General features: G+C 44.3%; 1 protein-coding gene across 1 annotated transcript in view; it reads right to left on the minus strand.

Moving 5' to 3' along the window:
- Positions 1 to 18,145, minus strand: part of LOC115474170 (protein ADP-ribosylarginine hydrolase-like) — a 47,681-nt gene that overhangs the window by 10,580 nt on the left and 18,956 nt on the right. Inside the window, exon 6 of the mRNA XM_030209518.1 lies at positions 12,106 to 12,289. Coding sequence (XP_030065378.1) covers positions 12,106 to 12,289 — 184 coding nt within the window. The remainder of the gene's footprint in view (positions 1 to 12,105; positions 12,290 to 18,145) is intronic.

The following is an 18,145-nucleotide window of genomic DNA, read 5'->3' on the forward strand; positions in this document are numbered from 1 at the left end:
ACTCCCCTCCTATTGGGATCAAAAGAAACAAACAATTGGGCGGACTGTCTGTGGGGCTGTGTCCGCTCCAGATAGAAGGCCAATGCTCTCTTGCAGTCCAATGTGTGCAGCTGACGTTCAGCAGGGCAGGAATGAGGACGGGGAAAGAATGTTGGCAAGACAATTGACTGGTTCAGATGGAACTCCGACACGACCTTTGGCAAGAACTTAGGGTGAGTGCGGAGGACTACTCTGTTATGATGAAATTTGGTGTAAGGGGCCTGGGCTACCAGGGCCTGAAGCTCACTGACTCTACGAGCTGAAGTAACTGCCACCAAGAAAATGACCTTCCAGGTCAAGTACTTCAGATGGCAGGAGTTCAGTGGCTCAAAAGGAGGTTTCATCAGCTGGGTGAGAACGACATTGAGATCCCATGACACTGTAGGAGGCTTGACAGGGGGCTTTGACAAAAGCAAACCTCTCATGAAGCGAACAACTAAAGGCTGTCCCGAGATCGGCTTACCTTCCACATGGTAATGGTATGCACTGATTGCGCTAAGGTGAACTCTTACAGAGTTGGTCTTGAGACCAGACTCAGACAAGTGCAGAAGGTATTCAAGCAGGGTCTGTGTAGGACAAGAGCGAGGAGCTAGGGCCTTGCTGTCACACCAGATGGCAAACCTCCTCCATAGAAAGAAGTAACTCCTCTTAGTGGAATCTTTCCTGGAAGCAAGCAAGACGCGGGAGACACCCTCTGACAGACCCAAAGAGGCAAAGTCTACGCTCTCAACATCCAGGCCGTGAGAGCCAGGGACTGGAGGCTGGGATGCAGAAGAGCCCCTTCGTCCTGCGTGATGAGGGTCGGAAAACACTCCAATCTCCACGGTTCTTCTGAGGATAACTCCAGAAGAAGAGGGAACCAGATCTGACGCGGCCAAAAAGGAGCAATCAGAATCATGGTGCCTCGGTCTTGCTTGAGTTTCAACAAAGTCTTCCCCACCAGAGGAATGGGAGGATAAGCATACAGCAGGCCCTCCCCCCAGTCCAGGAGGAAGGCATCCGATGCCAGTCTGCCGTGGGCCTGAAGCCTGGAACAGAACTGAGGGACTTTGTGGTTCGCTCGAGATGCGAAGAGATCCACCAAGGGGGTGCCCCACACTTGGAAGATCTGTCGCACCACTAGGGAATTGAGCGAACCACTCGTGAGGTTGCATAATCCTGCTCAGTCTGTCGGCCAGACTTTGTTTACGCCTGCCAGGTATGTGGCTTGGAGCACCATGCCGAGACGGCGAGCCCAGAGCCACATGCTGACGGCTTCCTGACACAGGGGGCGAGATCCGGTGCCCCCCTGCTTGTTGACATAGTACATGGCAACCTGGTTGTCTGTCTGAATTTGGATAATTTGGTGGGACAGCCGATCTCTGAAAGCCTTCAGAGCGTTCCAGATCGCTCGCAACTCCAGGAGATTGATCTGTAGACCGCGTTCCTGGAGGGACCAGCTTCCTTGGGTGTGAAGCCCATCGACATGAGCTCCCCATCCCAGGAGAGACGCATCCGTGGTCAGCACTTTTTGTGGCTGAGGAATTTGGAAGGGACGTCCCAGAGTCAGATTGGACCAAATCGTCCACCAATACAGGGATTTGAGAAAACTCGTGGACAGGTGGATTACGTCTTCTAGATCCCCAGCAGCCTGAAACCACTGGGAAGCTAGGGTCCATTGAGCAGATCTCATGTGAAGGCGGGCCATGGGAGTCACATGAACTGTGGAGGCCATGTGGCCCAGCAATCTCAACATCTGCCGAGCTGTGATCTGCTGGGACGCTCGCACCCGCGAGACGAGGGACAACAAGTTGTTGGCTCTCGCTTCTGGGAGATAGGCGCGAGCCGTCCGAGAATCCAGCAGAGCTCCTATGAATTCGAGTCTCTGTGATGGGAGAAGATGGGACTTTGGGTAATTTATCACAAACCCCAGTAGCTCCAAGAGGCGAATAGTCATCTGCATGGACTGCAGGGCTCCTGCCTCGGACGTGTTCTTCACCAGCCAATCGTCGAGATATGGGAACACGTGTACCCCCAGCCTGCGAAGTGCCGCTGCTACTACAGCCAGGCACTTTGTGAACACCCTGGGAAAGAGGCGAGCCCAAAGGGTAGCACACAGTACTGGAAGTGACGTGTGCCCAGCTGAAATCGCAGATACTGTCTGTGAGCTGGCAGTATCGGGATGTGTGTGTAGGCATCCTTCAAGTCCAGAGAGCATAGCCAATCGTTTTCCTGAATCATGGGAAGTAGGGTGCCCAGGGAAAGCATCCTGAACTTTTCTTTGACCAGATATTTGTTCAGGGCCCTTAGGTCTAGGATGGGACGCATCCCCCCTGTTTTCTTTTCCACAAGGAAGTACCTGGAATAGAATCCCAGCCCTTCTTGCCCGGATGGCACGGGCTCGACCGCATTGGCGCTGAGAAGGGCGGAGAGTTCCTCTGCAAGTACCTGATTGTGCTGGAAGCTGTAAGATTGAGCTCCCGGTGGACAATTTGGAGGTTTTGAAGCCAAATTGAGGGTGTATCCTTGCCGGACTATTTGCAGAACCCACTGATCGGAGGTTATGAGAGGCCACCTTTGGTGAAAAGCTTTCAACCTCCCCCCGACCGGCAGGTCGCCCGGCACTGATACTTGGATGTCGGCTATGCTCTGCTGGAGCCAGTCAAAAGCTCGCCCCTTGCTTTTGCTGGGGAGCCGAGGGGCCTTGCTGAGGCGCACGCTGCTGACGAGAGCGAGCGCGCTGGGGCTTAGCCTGGGCCGCAGGCTGTCGAGAAGGGGGATTGTACCTACGCTTACCAGAAGAGTAGGGAACAGTCCTCCTTTCCCCAAAAAATCTTCTACCTGTAGAGGTAGAGGCTGAAGGCTGCCGGCGGGAGAACTTGTCGAATGCGGTGTCCCGCTGGTGGAGATGCTCTACCACCTGCTCGACCTTCTCTCCAAAAATATTGTCTGCACGGCAAGGCGAGTCCGCAATCCGCTGCTGGAGTCTATTCTCCAGGTCGGAGGCACGCAGCCATGAGAGCTTGCGCATCACCACACCTTGAGCAGCGGCCCTGGACGCAACATCAAAGGTGTCATACACCCCTCTGGCCAGGAATTTTCTGCACGCCTTCAGCTGCCTGACCACCTCCTGAAAAGGCTTGGCTTGCTCAGGGGGAAGAGCATCAACCAAGCCCGCCAACTGCCGCACATTGTTCCGCATGTGTATGCTCGTGTAGAGCTGGTAAGACTGGATTTTGGCCACGAGCATAGAAGAATGGTAGGCCTTCCTCCCAAAGGAGTCTAAGGTTCTAGAGTCTTTGCCCGGGGGCGCCGAAGCATGCTCCCTAGAACTCTTAGCCTTCTTTAGGGCCAAATCCACAACTCCAGAGTCATGAGGCAACTGGGTGCGCATCAGCTCTGGGTCCCCATGGATCCGGTACTGGGACTCGATCTTCTTGGGAATGTGGGGATTACTTAGTGGCTTGGTCCAGTTCGCAAGCAATGTCTTTTTTAGGACATGGTGCAAGGGAACAGTGGACGCTTCCTTAGGTGGAGAAGGATAGTCCAGGAGCTCAAACATTTCAGCCCTGGGCTCGTCCTCCACAACCACCGGGAAGGGGATGGCCGTAGACATCTCCCGGACAAAGGAAGCAAAAGACAGACTCTCAGGAGGAGAAAGCTGTCTTTCAGGAGAGGGAGTGGGATCAGAAGGAAGACCCTCAGACTCCTCGTCAGAGAAATATCTGGGGTCTTCCTCTTCCTCCCACGAGGCCTCACCCTCGGTGTCAGACACAAGTTCACGAACCTGTGTCTGCAACCTCGCCCGGCTCGACTCGGTGGAGCCACGTCCACGATGGGGGCGTCGAGAGGTAGACTCCCTCGCCCGCATCGGCGAAGCTCCCTCCGCCGACGTAGTCGGGGAGCCTTCCTGGGAGGTGGCCGCAGTCGGCACCGCACGCGGTACCGACGTCGGGGACCTCACCCCGGGCGATGGGCCAGCCGGCGCCACGCTCGACGGTACCGGAGGCGCAAGCACCGCCGGTACCAGAGGGGTAGGGCGCAACAGCTCTCCCAGAATCTCTGGGAGAACGGCCCGGAGGCTCTCGTTCAGAGCGGCTGCAGAGAAAGGCAAAGAGGTCGATGCAGGCGTCGACGTCAGAACCTGTTCCGGGCGAGGAGGCTGTTCCGGGCTGTCCAGAGTGGAGCGCATCGACACCTCCTGAACAGAGGGTGAGCGGTCCTCTCGGTGCCGATGCCTGCTGGGTGCCGAATCCCTCGGCGACCCAGAGCTCTCGGTGCCGACGCGGGGAGGCGACCGGTGTCGATGCTTCTTCGACTTCTTCCGAAGCATGTCACCGGAGCTCCCCGGCACCGACGAGGAGGACGTAGAATCCAGCCGTCGCTTCCTCGGGGCCGAGGCCGAAGGAGGTCGGTCTCGGAGGGGCTGTACCGCAGGAGCCCTCAGGGTAGGAGGAGACCCACCCGAAGGCTCACCGCCACCAGCAGGGGAATGGACAGCCCTCACCTGCACTCCTGACGATGCACCACCGTCCGACGACATCAGCAGACGAGGTCCCGGTACCACCGACGTCGATGCAGTCGCCCGATACCTTGGCGCCGATGCAGAGGCCCGATGCCTCGATGCACTCGATGCAGTGGCGGCCGAGGAAGATGGTCTGGACGCTGACGACGTCGATGCACTCGAAGATCCCGGTGCCGATGCCGACGAAGAGCCCGAGAACAACACGTTCCACTGGGCTAATCTCGCTACCTGAGTCCGCCTTTGAAGCAGGGAACACAGACTACAGTTCTGAGGGCGGTGCTCGGCCCCCAGACACTGAAGACACGACGAGTGTCGATCAGTGAGCGAGATTATCCGGGCGCACTGGGTGCACTTCTTGAAGCCGCTGGAAGGCTTCGATGTCATGGGCGGAAAAATCACGCCGGCGAAGTCAAAATCCGAAATGACGGAAAAAGAGCACCAAAAATTTTTAAGGGAGAAAATCTCGATCGAGGCCGAAAAGAGGCCTACCCCGACGACGAAAGAAAACTTATCGGGGCAAAAAGCTGGAAGTACGGGAAGGGGTTGACACGAAACCCGGGGGGGGGGGGGGGGTTCCGGAGCACTTCCCGACACTTTTAAGACTTTTCCGAAGAAAAAAACACGTCAAAAATAAATTTGGACGCGCGAGGTCGACTTTCCGGGGCTCGACACGGCGAAACACGACCGTATCGAGTGCGGACAAAAGAAGACTGGCCGGCTCGAGCCGGTTTCGGGCGGGAAGACGGCCGTGCATGCGCGGGCGCGCGAGGACTAGCAAAGGACTTTGCTAGAGAAGTTTCCGATTGGAGGGGCTGCCGTGGACGTCACCCATCAGTGAGAACAAGCAGCCTGCTTGTCCTCGGAGAAAATGAAATCACACAAAAAAATCCACTGAAGCCAGAAAATGACCAATACAAAAAAGTTTTTTTTGGAAGGAGAAACCACAAAGAGCTCAATGATCACAGACGATCTAGCGAGCTGAAAGGATCACAAAGATCTCTTACTCTTTCATTGTCGGCATAAAAACCTTCCATAGAAAAATGATTCCAACAAACTTTTATAGTGTCTCATATAAATGCTCTTCAAATAAATACAGCAATATCTTCTATAGAGAGTAAGTTGACAAAACACTTATCTTTAAAGGGTCCAAAATCATGAATGTGTCCACGCCTCTGGGCCAACGATGGCCAGCGTTTCGCTATGCTTCTTCAGGGTCCACGGTGGTGGGATACTTTAGGCACAGCATTCAGCAGCAATCCACTCTTCTGTACGTAATAAGCAAGTTCTTGTGAATGTCACACAGTTCATTTAAGCTCTGTGTTAGATTGTGTTGGTGGAGGTGTACATTGTACTTATGAAGGCCTGAACCAAGCAGTTTCAGTGCTGCTAAGTATCTAATATCTAAGAATTAATGTACAGATGATAAGTGGAAATTTCTCTTTTTTCTGTAAATTACAATGATATTAAGCAGGCCAGGTGGAGCAAGTACCCCCACCTCTTTCCCCCACCTTCCTCTGACCAAGCAAGTGAAAGACAATCCATTTGCTGTTCACATGAGTGTATTTATTAGCCTTTGAGAAACTTTTAGGGTGCAGATCAAAGGAAGTTCCAGGTGTAGGGGCAGGGCTGACAGAGGAGAGAGAGATAGAAATCCTGTAGTAAGGACTGGATAAGAAAATATTATTGCAGAAGGGGGAGAATCTCTCCCTTTGAATATGGCCAGGAAACAGAATTGTGTGAGAAAGGCTGTAAAGATGAATAGAAGAGGTCCAAAACATTTGGACAACAGACCAAATGCATCTTCAAAAGGAAATATAAACAGATGCTGTGTATTTTATTGATACTAGAGATCCTGACTGACTGTAAGGTGCTAACTAAGGGGGTGTGACAACCCCTCCCCCTTGTGCTCCCTTTTTGTCTTGTAAGGGAAAAGAAACCCTATATAATATTTCTCTGCCAGATAGGAGGTCGGGCAGTGTACATCTCTTTTGGCTCCCAAGCCAGGGAGTCTGAAAGAATGTCCTGCTCCCACTTTCCATTGCCATTTCCATTTCTATATATGTTCTCATTTTTGTCATATTCTAGACTATTTCTATGACTATTTCTTATTTTTTTATCCTAATCTCTGGATAATTAAATAAACCTGTGTTAACCCCAGGAAGCGCTTCCTGGGTCTCTTTTTGTCTTGGTTACAGTCTAAAATAGTGCTACCAGTTGTCTGGTTCTTTTAAGATATCGGTCGAAGGGATTGTATTTGTATGAGTAGTGCCCAGCCGTGATTAGAGACTCTGGAGGCGTGGCACAAAAAGCACAAACAACTGCATCTACTTGGAAACTGGACAGCAGGCATACATCGCCGGTAAAACTTTCTAAAGCCACATTGTTCAACTGTTGCAAGCACAATAATATTTTCTGTAATCATCAACAAGACTTCATGATCAAACTGTTTCTGTGAAGTAGTTCTTGTCTAGGCAGAGAGCTATGGAGTGGAACTTGGATACATTTTTTCCCTAGTGCTTCTTGCCACTGGTGACTGCATGGCCTCAAACCTTGAACGATGACTAGGATATTCCTGTTTTAATGCAATGTTTTGCACCTAAGTTAATTTATGGAAGTTAGACTAAACATCCTTATGCATATTTTCAAAGCAGTTAAACTTACAAAGTTGCATAATAACCTATGGAACTTTGTAAGTGTAAGTGCTTTGAAAATGAGCCCCATGGTCTCACTGAAGACAATATAATGCATAAATGAAGGAATGCAATTAAGAGAAAGATTTAGTGATTTTAAATTTCATTTTTACTTTTAATTTTTACATAAAAATCAATTGCAACAGGTTTTTAAATCATTTGTCAGATAGTTATAAATCACAACACATTTTAACAAATTGCAGCAGATGGTGAAAATATGTGCTGGCACATTTTAACCTGCCAAACCAGCAACATATAAATGAAAATTATATAAAAATGAGACACTAACAAGTGCATGAACTTGATTTGCATACACTGCCTCCATTATATGCAAATCTCTTTCATGCATATTCATTGTGGGTATACGGAAAACCTGACTGGCAAGGGGTACTCCAGGACCAGGCTTGGGAAACACTGGCGTACAATACCCATCATTTTTCAATCTCAGTTTCACATAAAAATCTTCTAAACTATTCATTCTGGCTTATTTAAACAGTAACTGATTCTAAAACCAACAACACACACTAGCTATGCCATAACACAGAAATGTTCCCAATGCAGTTTCTCATTTTATCCAATTACAGACTAGTACATCCTTCCTACCCATCCAATAGGAGTACAGTTTCTCACTTCACCCAATCACAAGAGAACTGCACTAGCTGGGGGGGGGGGGGGGGGGGGGGGTTAGTATGTTAGTAAGCAAGCAGTGCAGAAGAACTTAAACACACACAACTGAGATTTTAATTGTTAACTACTTAAAAATGTAGTTTAAAAACTACTTAATAATTATTTAAAATGTAGTTTAACTACTGGGCAACAACCATTTTTGAGTAAACGTTTTAGATTTGCTACTGAAAAGCAGTTTAATATGTAGTTAACTACAAACTGCTCAACACTGTGACCTACCAACAGCTTACAATTATTTCGGAATCTGAGAACCCTGCCCATCTCTCAAATTATTATCTCCTTGTCTAGACTAAATAAATTAATTTGTGATAATCACAAGTAGACTAGTAAAATCACTATCTCTAAAGAGAGTAGAAATAAACTGGGTAGTTCTTCCTCTGATTGGAAAGGCCTCTCTGTTACTTACAAAGCTGGGTCCCCTAGCACACCATAACTTCTGAACCCTAAGGGGAATCTAGGAAGACTGGCTCCCACCATTCAGAAGTAAAATAAGAGTATTATTTTCATGTGTTAAGTGCATAAATATCACTGTACTGGGACAGACCAAAGGTCCATCAAGCCCAGTATCCTGTTTCCAACAGCAGCCAATCCAAGTCAAAAGTACCTGGCAATCCCAACAGTGTGAAATAGATTTCAAGCAGCTTATGCCAGGAATAAAAGGATTTTCTCAAGTCCACCTTAATAATGGTTGATGGCCTTTTATTTTAGGAACTTGTCCAAATCTTTTTTAAACCCTGCTACACTAACCACTTTTAGCACATTCTCTGGCAACAAATTCTAGAGCTTAATTACACATTGAGTGAAGAAATATTTTTTCTGATTTGTTGTAAAATATATTTAGTAAATTCACTGCGTGTCCCCTAGTCTTTGTATTTTTGGTATCAAAGAGTAAACAAGCGATTCACATCTACCTATTCCACTCTACTCATGATGTTATAGACCTCTATATCTTCCCTCAGCTGTCTTCTCAAAACTGAAGAAAAACACCTGCCAAATGCTTAAAATGTAGAAAAAGCTTTATAAGAATTATATAATACTAGTAAAAAAGCCCCGTTTCTGATGCAAATTAAACGGGGGCTAGCAAGGTTTTCTTCAGAGTGTGCATGTGGGAGTGTGTGTCCCTGCCCTCTGCCCTCTCTCCCTCCCCCTCCCCCCTCTGAGTCCAGTCCTTCAGTGTTAAGTATCCTGCTGTTCTGTGTTTGTGTTACAGAGAGAGTGAGGGCATCTCTCTCCCCTCCCCCCTCTGAGTCCTTCACTGTTACAGAGAGAGGGATTTCGTGCTGTGCTGTTTTCCTTCACTCATGGGAAAACCGGATATCTCTGGCGCTTCACACTTCCGGCTGGAGGCTTCATAGAACGTTGGTAGTGCCTTTTATATATATAGATACTTAGCACTGGATGATGTCTGTGATTAAGTGTCAGGATGCGCACGTGCATCCTGCTAGGAGCTGCCCCTGTGGTGTATAGGATGGGGAAGCCCATGCAGAAGACCAGAGGTCATTGGTGACTTAGCTTCTGCGAGCTGGCAGTTATGACAGCAGGATCAACCCACATGGAATGGACGGGCCACAGGTAGGAATACAATATTAGGAGGAGAGAGATGGGGCACATGGGGCATTAGTGCTTTTGGGGAGGGGAGTGAGGGGAGTACCAGGGTCGCTGCAAATGTTTTACGGGTTTCTGCCTTCGCAGGCAGACAAGCCATCATAAAAACTGCAGACACACTGTAAAATAAATGCTTCTATATCATTTTTTTTTTTTTTATCATAAATCTATTCTGCACTGTTTTAAATGGAGGATGCACCATATGAAGCAAGTCATCCTGAAGATTTTAAGTAATAAATAAAAGACATATGGTGGAGGAGAAAAATCTGTTTTTCTTGTGGGTCATGTTCAATGTTTGTTGATTTGTGTTTAAATCTAAGTGCTTTACAAATTGTCAGAGGGCACATACGTAGTATACTATTAGACATTTTACACTGTAGATCAACCTTCTAAGTTCATATTCTTTGTATTCAAATAGGAGGCAGTTTACCGTTTATTGACAGTCCAAATAAGGGTCACATGAATAGGACCCATACAGATTAAAGTCATCACCTTTCTAAACACAATAAAGCAAATTCTTGCAAATTAACCACAACAAGCACTCCAGTGATGGAGAATAAGACAGTGGATATCTCATTTTAAGAAGGCTAAAATCAAAGTAGATTTTCTAAAAAAAAAAAAAAAAGTCTTGACTCCTCAATATTTTGATCAGTGGGCGTCATCTTAATATGATTCGTGAGGACCACTCATTCAGTTGGATTTTCAGGCTAGCCACAACAGTAGTGCACAAGATATATTTGCATATGCTGGAGGCAGTGCATGGAAATCTTTCCCATGGATATTCACTACTGGATTGAGAAACCCTGATTTAGTTAAGGGCTCCCCAAACCTGTCTTGGGGTGACAGCAAGGGCTTTCAGGGTACCCACAATGAATATGCATAAGACAATCTGTATACATGCAGACTCCAATGCATATTTGTTTGTGCATCCTGTACTTTGTACCTTCATTACGTGCCCCCTAGTCCTAGTATTTTTGGAAAGAGTAAACAAGCGATTCACGTCTACCTGTTCTGTTCCATTCATTTTATAGACCTCTATCATATCTCCCTTCAGCCGTCTCTTCAAGAGCCCTAGTCGCTTTAGCCTTTCCTAATAGGGAAGTCGCCCCATCTCCTTTATCATTTTCGTCGCCCTTCTCTGTACCTTTCCTAATTCCACTATATCTTTTTTGAGATGCGGCGACCAGAATTGCACACAGTATTCGAGGTGCGGTCATACCATGGAGCGATACAAAGGCATTATAATGTCCTAATTTTTGTTTTCTTTTCCTAATACTATCTAACATTCTATTTGCTTTCTTTGCAGCCGCCAGACACTAAGCAGAAGGTTTCAATGTGTCATCCACGATGACACCTAGATCCCTTTCCTGGTCGGTGACTCATAATGTGGAACCTTGTATTACGTAGCTATAGTTCAGATTCCTTTTTCCCCACATGCATCGCTTTGCACTTGCTCACATTAAACATCATCTGCCATTTGGATGCCCAGTCTCCCTGTCTTGTAAGGTCCTCTTGTAATTTTTCACAATCCTCTTGTGATTTAACAACTTTGAATAACTTTGTGTTGTTAGCAAATTTAATTACCTCACTAGTTACTCCCATCTCTAGATCATTTATAAATATGTTAAAAAACAACAGTCCCAGTGCAGACTCCCGGAGAACCCCACTATCTGCCTTTCTCCATTGAGAATACTGACCATTTAACCCTACTTCACCTGCACTGTCAACTACTGAACTTTAACCAATACCACTTGATTTCTTCCACGGAAAAAAACTTGTACACTTGACTGCTTAATTTACTTTATCATGTATGAACTTGTATTTCTTGATCCAGAAACTCAACTGGCTGCGGCATCACCAAAACATGTTTGCGAAGGTCTGGTTGAAATTATGCACTGCAATTCTATACTGGAAGGAAAGTGATTCAATAAATAAGGGTACCCCATTGATAGTAAGGTTGAAACAAGAAAGCAAACTTCAGGCAATGAATACACATTAAACTAGAGTAAACTGACTTTCTTCTTAAAATGATGCTATGAGTTTAGCAAGTGTGGTGTTTACAAAGCAATATTTATATGGTGATGCTTATAGCATTAATGAATTTCAAAATGGATGTTAAGATTTTAAGCTTGTGGAGGAGTAGCCTAATGGTTAGTTCAGTCGCCTGAGAACATTGGGAAATGGGTTCATGACCCACTGTAGCTCCTTGTGAATCCTGGACAAATCACTTAACCCTCCATTACCTCAGGTACAAAATAAACACCTATATATAATATGTAAACTGTTTTTATTGTAACCACAAAAAGGCAGTATATCAAATCCCTTCCCTCTTTCCCTTATTCTATTCCAACTCAAAAACATTTTGAAAACAGACATGTAAAATGTGTAAATGGGAAATAAATGTGGATCTTACTATAAGATCCAGCCTTTTGGCACACGATATGTCAAACTGTAAAATATTCAAACAGATCTGAGCCCATATAAGTGTTTGAATTCTTCATTATCCCCTCAAAGCCCAGGGTAAATTCTTTTTCTGAAATAATCCCAGATGATGGTTCAGGAAATTTGTGGGTCACTCACCATGTCCACTTCTCTGTGAAGTATGGCCATGTCTGCACATTCTCCTCTGTGTCCACACCCACCGACCGTACATATTCCAGCACCAGTGGCAACACCTTCATAAGCTCACAGCCCCACAAAGCCAGTGGTTTCCTCTGCACTGCGAAGGCAGTGAAAAGTGCTGAGGCCACAGCCCCAAGGTACCCTGCAGCAAGAAAGACCAATAAAGTCATACCAAAGCAACCCAAGCTCAACTTATCCTGCAGCAAGAGAGAAAATTCATAATAAGGTATCATAGCTTGGAGATGCAAAAAGAAAAACATAGGCATAAGAACATAAGTGTTGCCATACTGAGACAGACCAAAGGTCCATCAAGCCCGGTATCCTGTTTCCAACAGTGTCCAATCCAGGCCACAAGTATCTGGCAAGATCCCAGATCAATAAAGCAGATTTTATGCTGCTTATTCTACAAACAAGCAGTGGATTTTCCCAAGTCCATCTTAATAATGGCTTTGGACTTTTTTCTTTAGGAAATTATCCAACCTTTTTTTAAACCCTGCTAAGCTAACTGCATTTACTACATTCTCTGGCAACAAATTCCAGAGTTTAATCAGACGTTGAGTGAAAAAAATATATTCTCTGGTTTGTTTTAAATTTACTACTAAGGCCTCTATTTTAAAAGCATCTCTTTGTAAATAATGACACTTACACTTTTACATGTGGAGATCACTGGGACCCAGAACTTTTAAAGGGGTATGCTTTGGACATGTTTAGGATGACTTGAAAATCTACAAGTGTATTCCCCATCTTACATAGGGAATATAAAAGTCTGTTTAAGAATTTTCCCAGCAGGTTTGCACCAGCTTGGAGGCACGCACAGATTCTTAGAAAATGCTCATTTTGTTCAGGGCTTTACACAAGGGATTAAGGGAGCAAAACAAAAAAATTGTGGCCTCACTATTACTGTTCCCTCTAAGTTGAGGAGGAGTCCTCCACCTACAGTCCTACCAGTGGGGGGTGCTGTTTCAGTAGCACATTTTCAATAGTGAGGGACAGGCAAGCTCTGCAGCACTTCAGGTAATCTGTCTGTCCCTAGCAATTGAAAACATAATGTTGAAGCACCATCCCCACAGGCAGCAATGCAGTTGGAGGACTCCCACTTAGCTTAGAGCGAACAGTGCTCACTAGCTAACTGGTGCACTTAAATGTGTAGATTTGTCAAATGGGACTGGCTACACATGTGTCAGCAGTTAGACGTGTAAATCATTTAACTTGCTGTTTCCACGTATAACTGCTGTCACTTACAAGTTGACAATGTTGTTGTTTTTGTGCACATGTAAATTTGTAAAATGGCTTATCCTGCTGTACACGCCGACAAATATATGTGCACTCCTGCACTTCATTATATATATTTTGGTGGTCTAGAAGCTGGAATTCAGTCAATTCTCAACTTCCATTTGGGACTTTAGCAGTACTCTCCTTCAGGGCATTGAGGACCAAGTGCAATGGCACTATCCCATGAGGAAGACCTTAAAGAAGGGGGTTAAGGATATTCCTGCAGAAAGAGGCCACGCAGAGCTGCCTCCTAGCTGCTGTAACTACCGAGAGATTAAGACATCTGCCAGCGTGAGCAGAAAGTTAAGCAAAGTGTGATAACACCCTAGTCTATGCTTTTTTTTTTTTAATAGGTCTGCTGCTGATATGCATGATTTATGTTACTAAATGTCTTCATCTCTTCAAATGAAAAGTTAGAGAGAAGAAATCGCTGCCTTTTTCATTGCACTTATTTATTTATTTGTTTGCTGCATTTGTATCCCACATTTTCCCACCTATTTGCAGGCTCAATGTGGCTTACAATGCTCCGTTATGGCTTTCGCCATTCCAGAGTAGAAGATAACAATTGATGTTTCATAAAGATCATGGACAACATGATAAAATTAATTAAACAGATATCGGAAGAAACAGTTCAGCATTTATGGTAAAGTGATGATGCATTACATTTACAGTTCTTGACCGTTGTGGTATGCCTTGTTGAAGAGATGGGTCTTCAGAGATTTGCGAAAATTGATTAGTTCGTAAGTTGTTTTTAGGTTAAACGGTAATTTATCAGACCGGATTTGGTTAACAGTACTATGTAAGCCACATTGAGCCTGCAAAAAGGTGGGAAAATGTGGGATACAAAAGTAACAAATAAATAAAAATAAATAAATAAAAAGCTGTACAATCTGTGATGCTTTTAACAATGGTGACTGAAGGTGTAGTCTCAACCATTTTTAATAAAGTATGTTGTAAAACAGACAAAAGACAATAAACCAGCGATTCCTTTTCAGAACACCCCACAAAACTGGGAACTTTAGACATAATGGGCTAGATTCTATATATGGCGTCTGAAAATTCCGTGTGGGAAAAAAACTATATCCTACATTTTAAAGTATAGGCTTAAATTTCTGCACGGTATATAGAATTACGCCAAGCGCCTCTCCACACAAACAAATCTAGTCACAGCTATTTACGCCAAGTTTTACTTGGCATAAATCCCGATGCCTAAATTAGGAGTAGAGCAGGTGTATTCTATAACAATGCACACAGATTTTAGAAACATGATGCCCTGTCAATGGCCACGCCCCATTTTCAACTATGCGACTTAGAATTTACACATACCACAATACAAAATACACTTGTGCATGTAAATCTTAATTAATGCCAAATAGTGTTTTAATTGTTAACATCCAATTAACAGCGCTGATAAGCTAGATAACCAATTAACTTACATGCATTGTTAAAGAATATGCTTTGATATCTGCGTGGAAAGTAAAGGTGCCATATATAGAATCCCGGAGAGTACGGCATTCTTTGTAGAAAACACCTCCGAAGGCTATGAAACAAGCCTTGAAAAGATATGTATATACAAGAATGGTAACCGCAGATGTAAGTCTCTGCTGTGGTACATGATAGTTTTCACAATGTTTCTGTAAAAAGTACGTAATACTGCTAGCAAACATTAAACTTTCAGAATGTTGTCCTTAAGAAACAAAAAAATTCTGACTCTATTCTGACCAAGATAGATGACTAACCAGTGTTCACCACATGAAAGGTGAGAGGTCTCCGTGATACTTGTGCACTGATTAACCAGTTTCTGAGTAATGATTCCGCAACATAAGGGTCCTCCTTCAACATGTGAGATAGATAGATCTGTATGGTACTTTTCTTTCCACATGTAGTCTTATATAATCAAAAAAACAGGATGCTCTGTCAGTTTGTCAAAACACCTTGAATATTATCATGTTTGGTGCAAAGCTTTGGTAAAACGGATTTCAGTGTGAACATTGCTGGTTCTGATAAGGATGTAGTGATCTGCTGTTTGCTTATTATCAGTTGTGCTCTTTTTTTATGCTTTAAGGATAAGGACATGGAAGATGTTCTAGGGGGTCCAAATATAACACTCAAAGGGATTGTTTGGCTAGATATTAATGGTAGTTAATCTACGGTGAGGGGGAGTGTGAATGGGGGGTTAAAGGGCGTAATCATTAAACGTGACAGACTCATTAATGAGATGTCGGCAGAGAAGGGGTTGGGAAGTGGTCAGGGCAATGTAGGGGTTGGTCAAATGGGGTAGGCTTTCATTAGACTAGGGGCTCAGTTTGGGGGGTGGGAAGAGGTCACATAGACAAAGAATAATTGCTTGGTTTTGGTATGCAGTGTGCAATAGGTGGGGATGTAGCTGGAGACAGGAATTACACAAGGTGCAAGAAAGAGGAGGAGACTGGTAGCTGGGACAGTCTTCCCATCAGGGATGACAAATAACTCGTTGCCAGAGAATGTGGTAAAGGCGGTTAGCTTAGCGGAGTTTTAAAAAGGTTTGGACGGCTTCCTAAAGAAAAAGTCCATAGACCTTTATTAAATGGACTTGGGGAAAATCCACTGTTTCTGGGATAAGCAGTATAGAATGTTTTGTACTTTTTTTTGGATCTTGCCAGGTATTTGTGACCTGGATTGGTCACTGTTGGAAACAGAATGCTGGGCTTGATGGACCTTTGGTCTTTCCCAGTATGGCAAAACTTATGTACTTAACTCCTCTTACTCTCTTACCTATCTATATGTTCCATCTTTGCTTATACCCTACACTGTCAGTTAAAATGTGTTGACATTGTAAGTAGTATACTAACATTACAACCTTTCTGTTTTTCACTACAGATTGTTTTAATTATTTCACTCTGTAGTTTTTCAGAGGGTTGTTGGCCCATGATAAAAGCCTTACCAGGTGTGTCCACTGAGTTGGTACCCTGGGCTACTGAGGCCCCTTTGTTAAAACTATTTAATATATATCTATCGATATTAACATAGTCACCTTATAGAGCTCTTTAGCGCATATCATTTAGTTTCTTATTTAAGTTTGCTTTTTGCAGATTTGTTAATTTTTTGACAAGTAGTATACTATGCCATGGATTGTCATTTGAATATTTTTACTGCTGTAATTGTCTATTGCTCATGTTTGATTTATTCTTACTATACACCGCCTTGTGTGAATTCTTTCAAAAAATGCGGTAAATACATCCTAATAAATAAATAAACTATACACTGGCTCATTCAAATTCTGGATATTTATTTAGACATGAGGCTTGTAATCTAGAATGTAGGGGACATAAATTCCTCAATAAAGAGTTAAAAAAATGTTACAGCAGTTACAGCAATGTAAAGCTGATACTGCTTTCCTTCAGGAAAATCACCTTAATGATAAAAGAACATGCAAAACTTAAGTAGTGCAGCACAAAATAAAAAGGGAGGGATGGCAATTTTGTTTCGCAATGGGATAGCCAACCAGGTCACGATATTATCCACTGATCCTGAGGAAAGGTATTATATCTGTCCGGCCACCATAGCAAAGGAGGTCGTATTAAGCAGCATGTATTCCCCTAATCAATATGACAAAATATTTTTATTAAAAAAAATTATATATACACTCTTAATGAATATAAATATGCCTTTATTGCTTGCAGTAGATTTTTAACACCACTTGGGACCCAGACCAAGATAAATCCCAAAATCCTAGACAGAAGAAATTTGTTAGCTCTAGAGAGCTCCCAAATTTGTGTTATTTATTAGAACTTATAACGTGTGGCAAGTCCTACATCTGACAGAAAAAGATTACACACATCTATCAAGAGCACACTCCACGCAATCTTGAATAGATTACTTATGGGCTTCCAGAGAGTTGTTTGCTACCATTGATAAAGGAAAAGGAACAGGAAATGGGACTTGATATACCGCCTTTCTGTGGTATTTTGCAACTACATTCAAAGCGGTTTACATATATACAGGTACTTATTTTGTACCTGGAGCAATGGAGGGTTAAGTGACTTGCCCACAGTCACAAGGAGCTGCAGTGGGAATCGAACCCAGTTCCTCAGGATCAAAGTCCGCTGCACTAACCACTAGGCTACTCCTCCACTGCAGAAATAGGTCCTTATGTAGTGTCTGACCACACATGGATATGGATGGACTGGTACCCTTGGGGATCTGGAGGGAGAACTTATACTTGAATCTTCCCACTGGCTCTGTATAGGGATTCTAAATTTCAGGAGCGATTGCTGGAAGGTTAGAAGAATTATAAGTCCCAAAATACTGTTATGAGACTAATCCTATAATTTATTGGGAGACGGCAAAAGCTGTTTTTCGTGGGGAGATAAATTATACTAGTTATATGAAATAAAAGGCAAGGGACTGTGAAATGTTATGTCTTGAACATCAGCTGCACATAGTGCATAAAAGGTTTGGGGAAACTCAGTCCAGCTAATAGGCAGCAAATGCTGACTATACAAACTGCTGTTTTTATATATATAAACTTTAATGGCAATCGTGAATCTTACAACATTTATCCATTCCAAAGCCACATGGCCCCAAATACAATGATGTAGCAAAAAATGCATAATACCCCCTACCGATTGGTAATGGGACGTTCCTGAGTCCTGTTCCTGAGATTCCCATGCAACAGGGAGAATAAGAGGGCAGAGAGCTGCACTGAACCCAGCAAACATTTGTCCTGCTGCTCCAGTGTGGGCAG

The sequence above is a fragment of the Microcaecilia unicolor genome, chromosome 7 (genome assembly GCF_901765095.1).
Source record: "Microcaecilia unicolor chromosome 7, aMicUni1.1, whole genome shotgun sequence".
In the NCBI taxonomy this organism is placed as follows: Eukaryota; Metazoa; Chordata; class Amphibia; order Gymnophiona; family Siphonopidae; genus Microcaecilia; species Microcaecilia unicolor.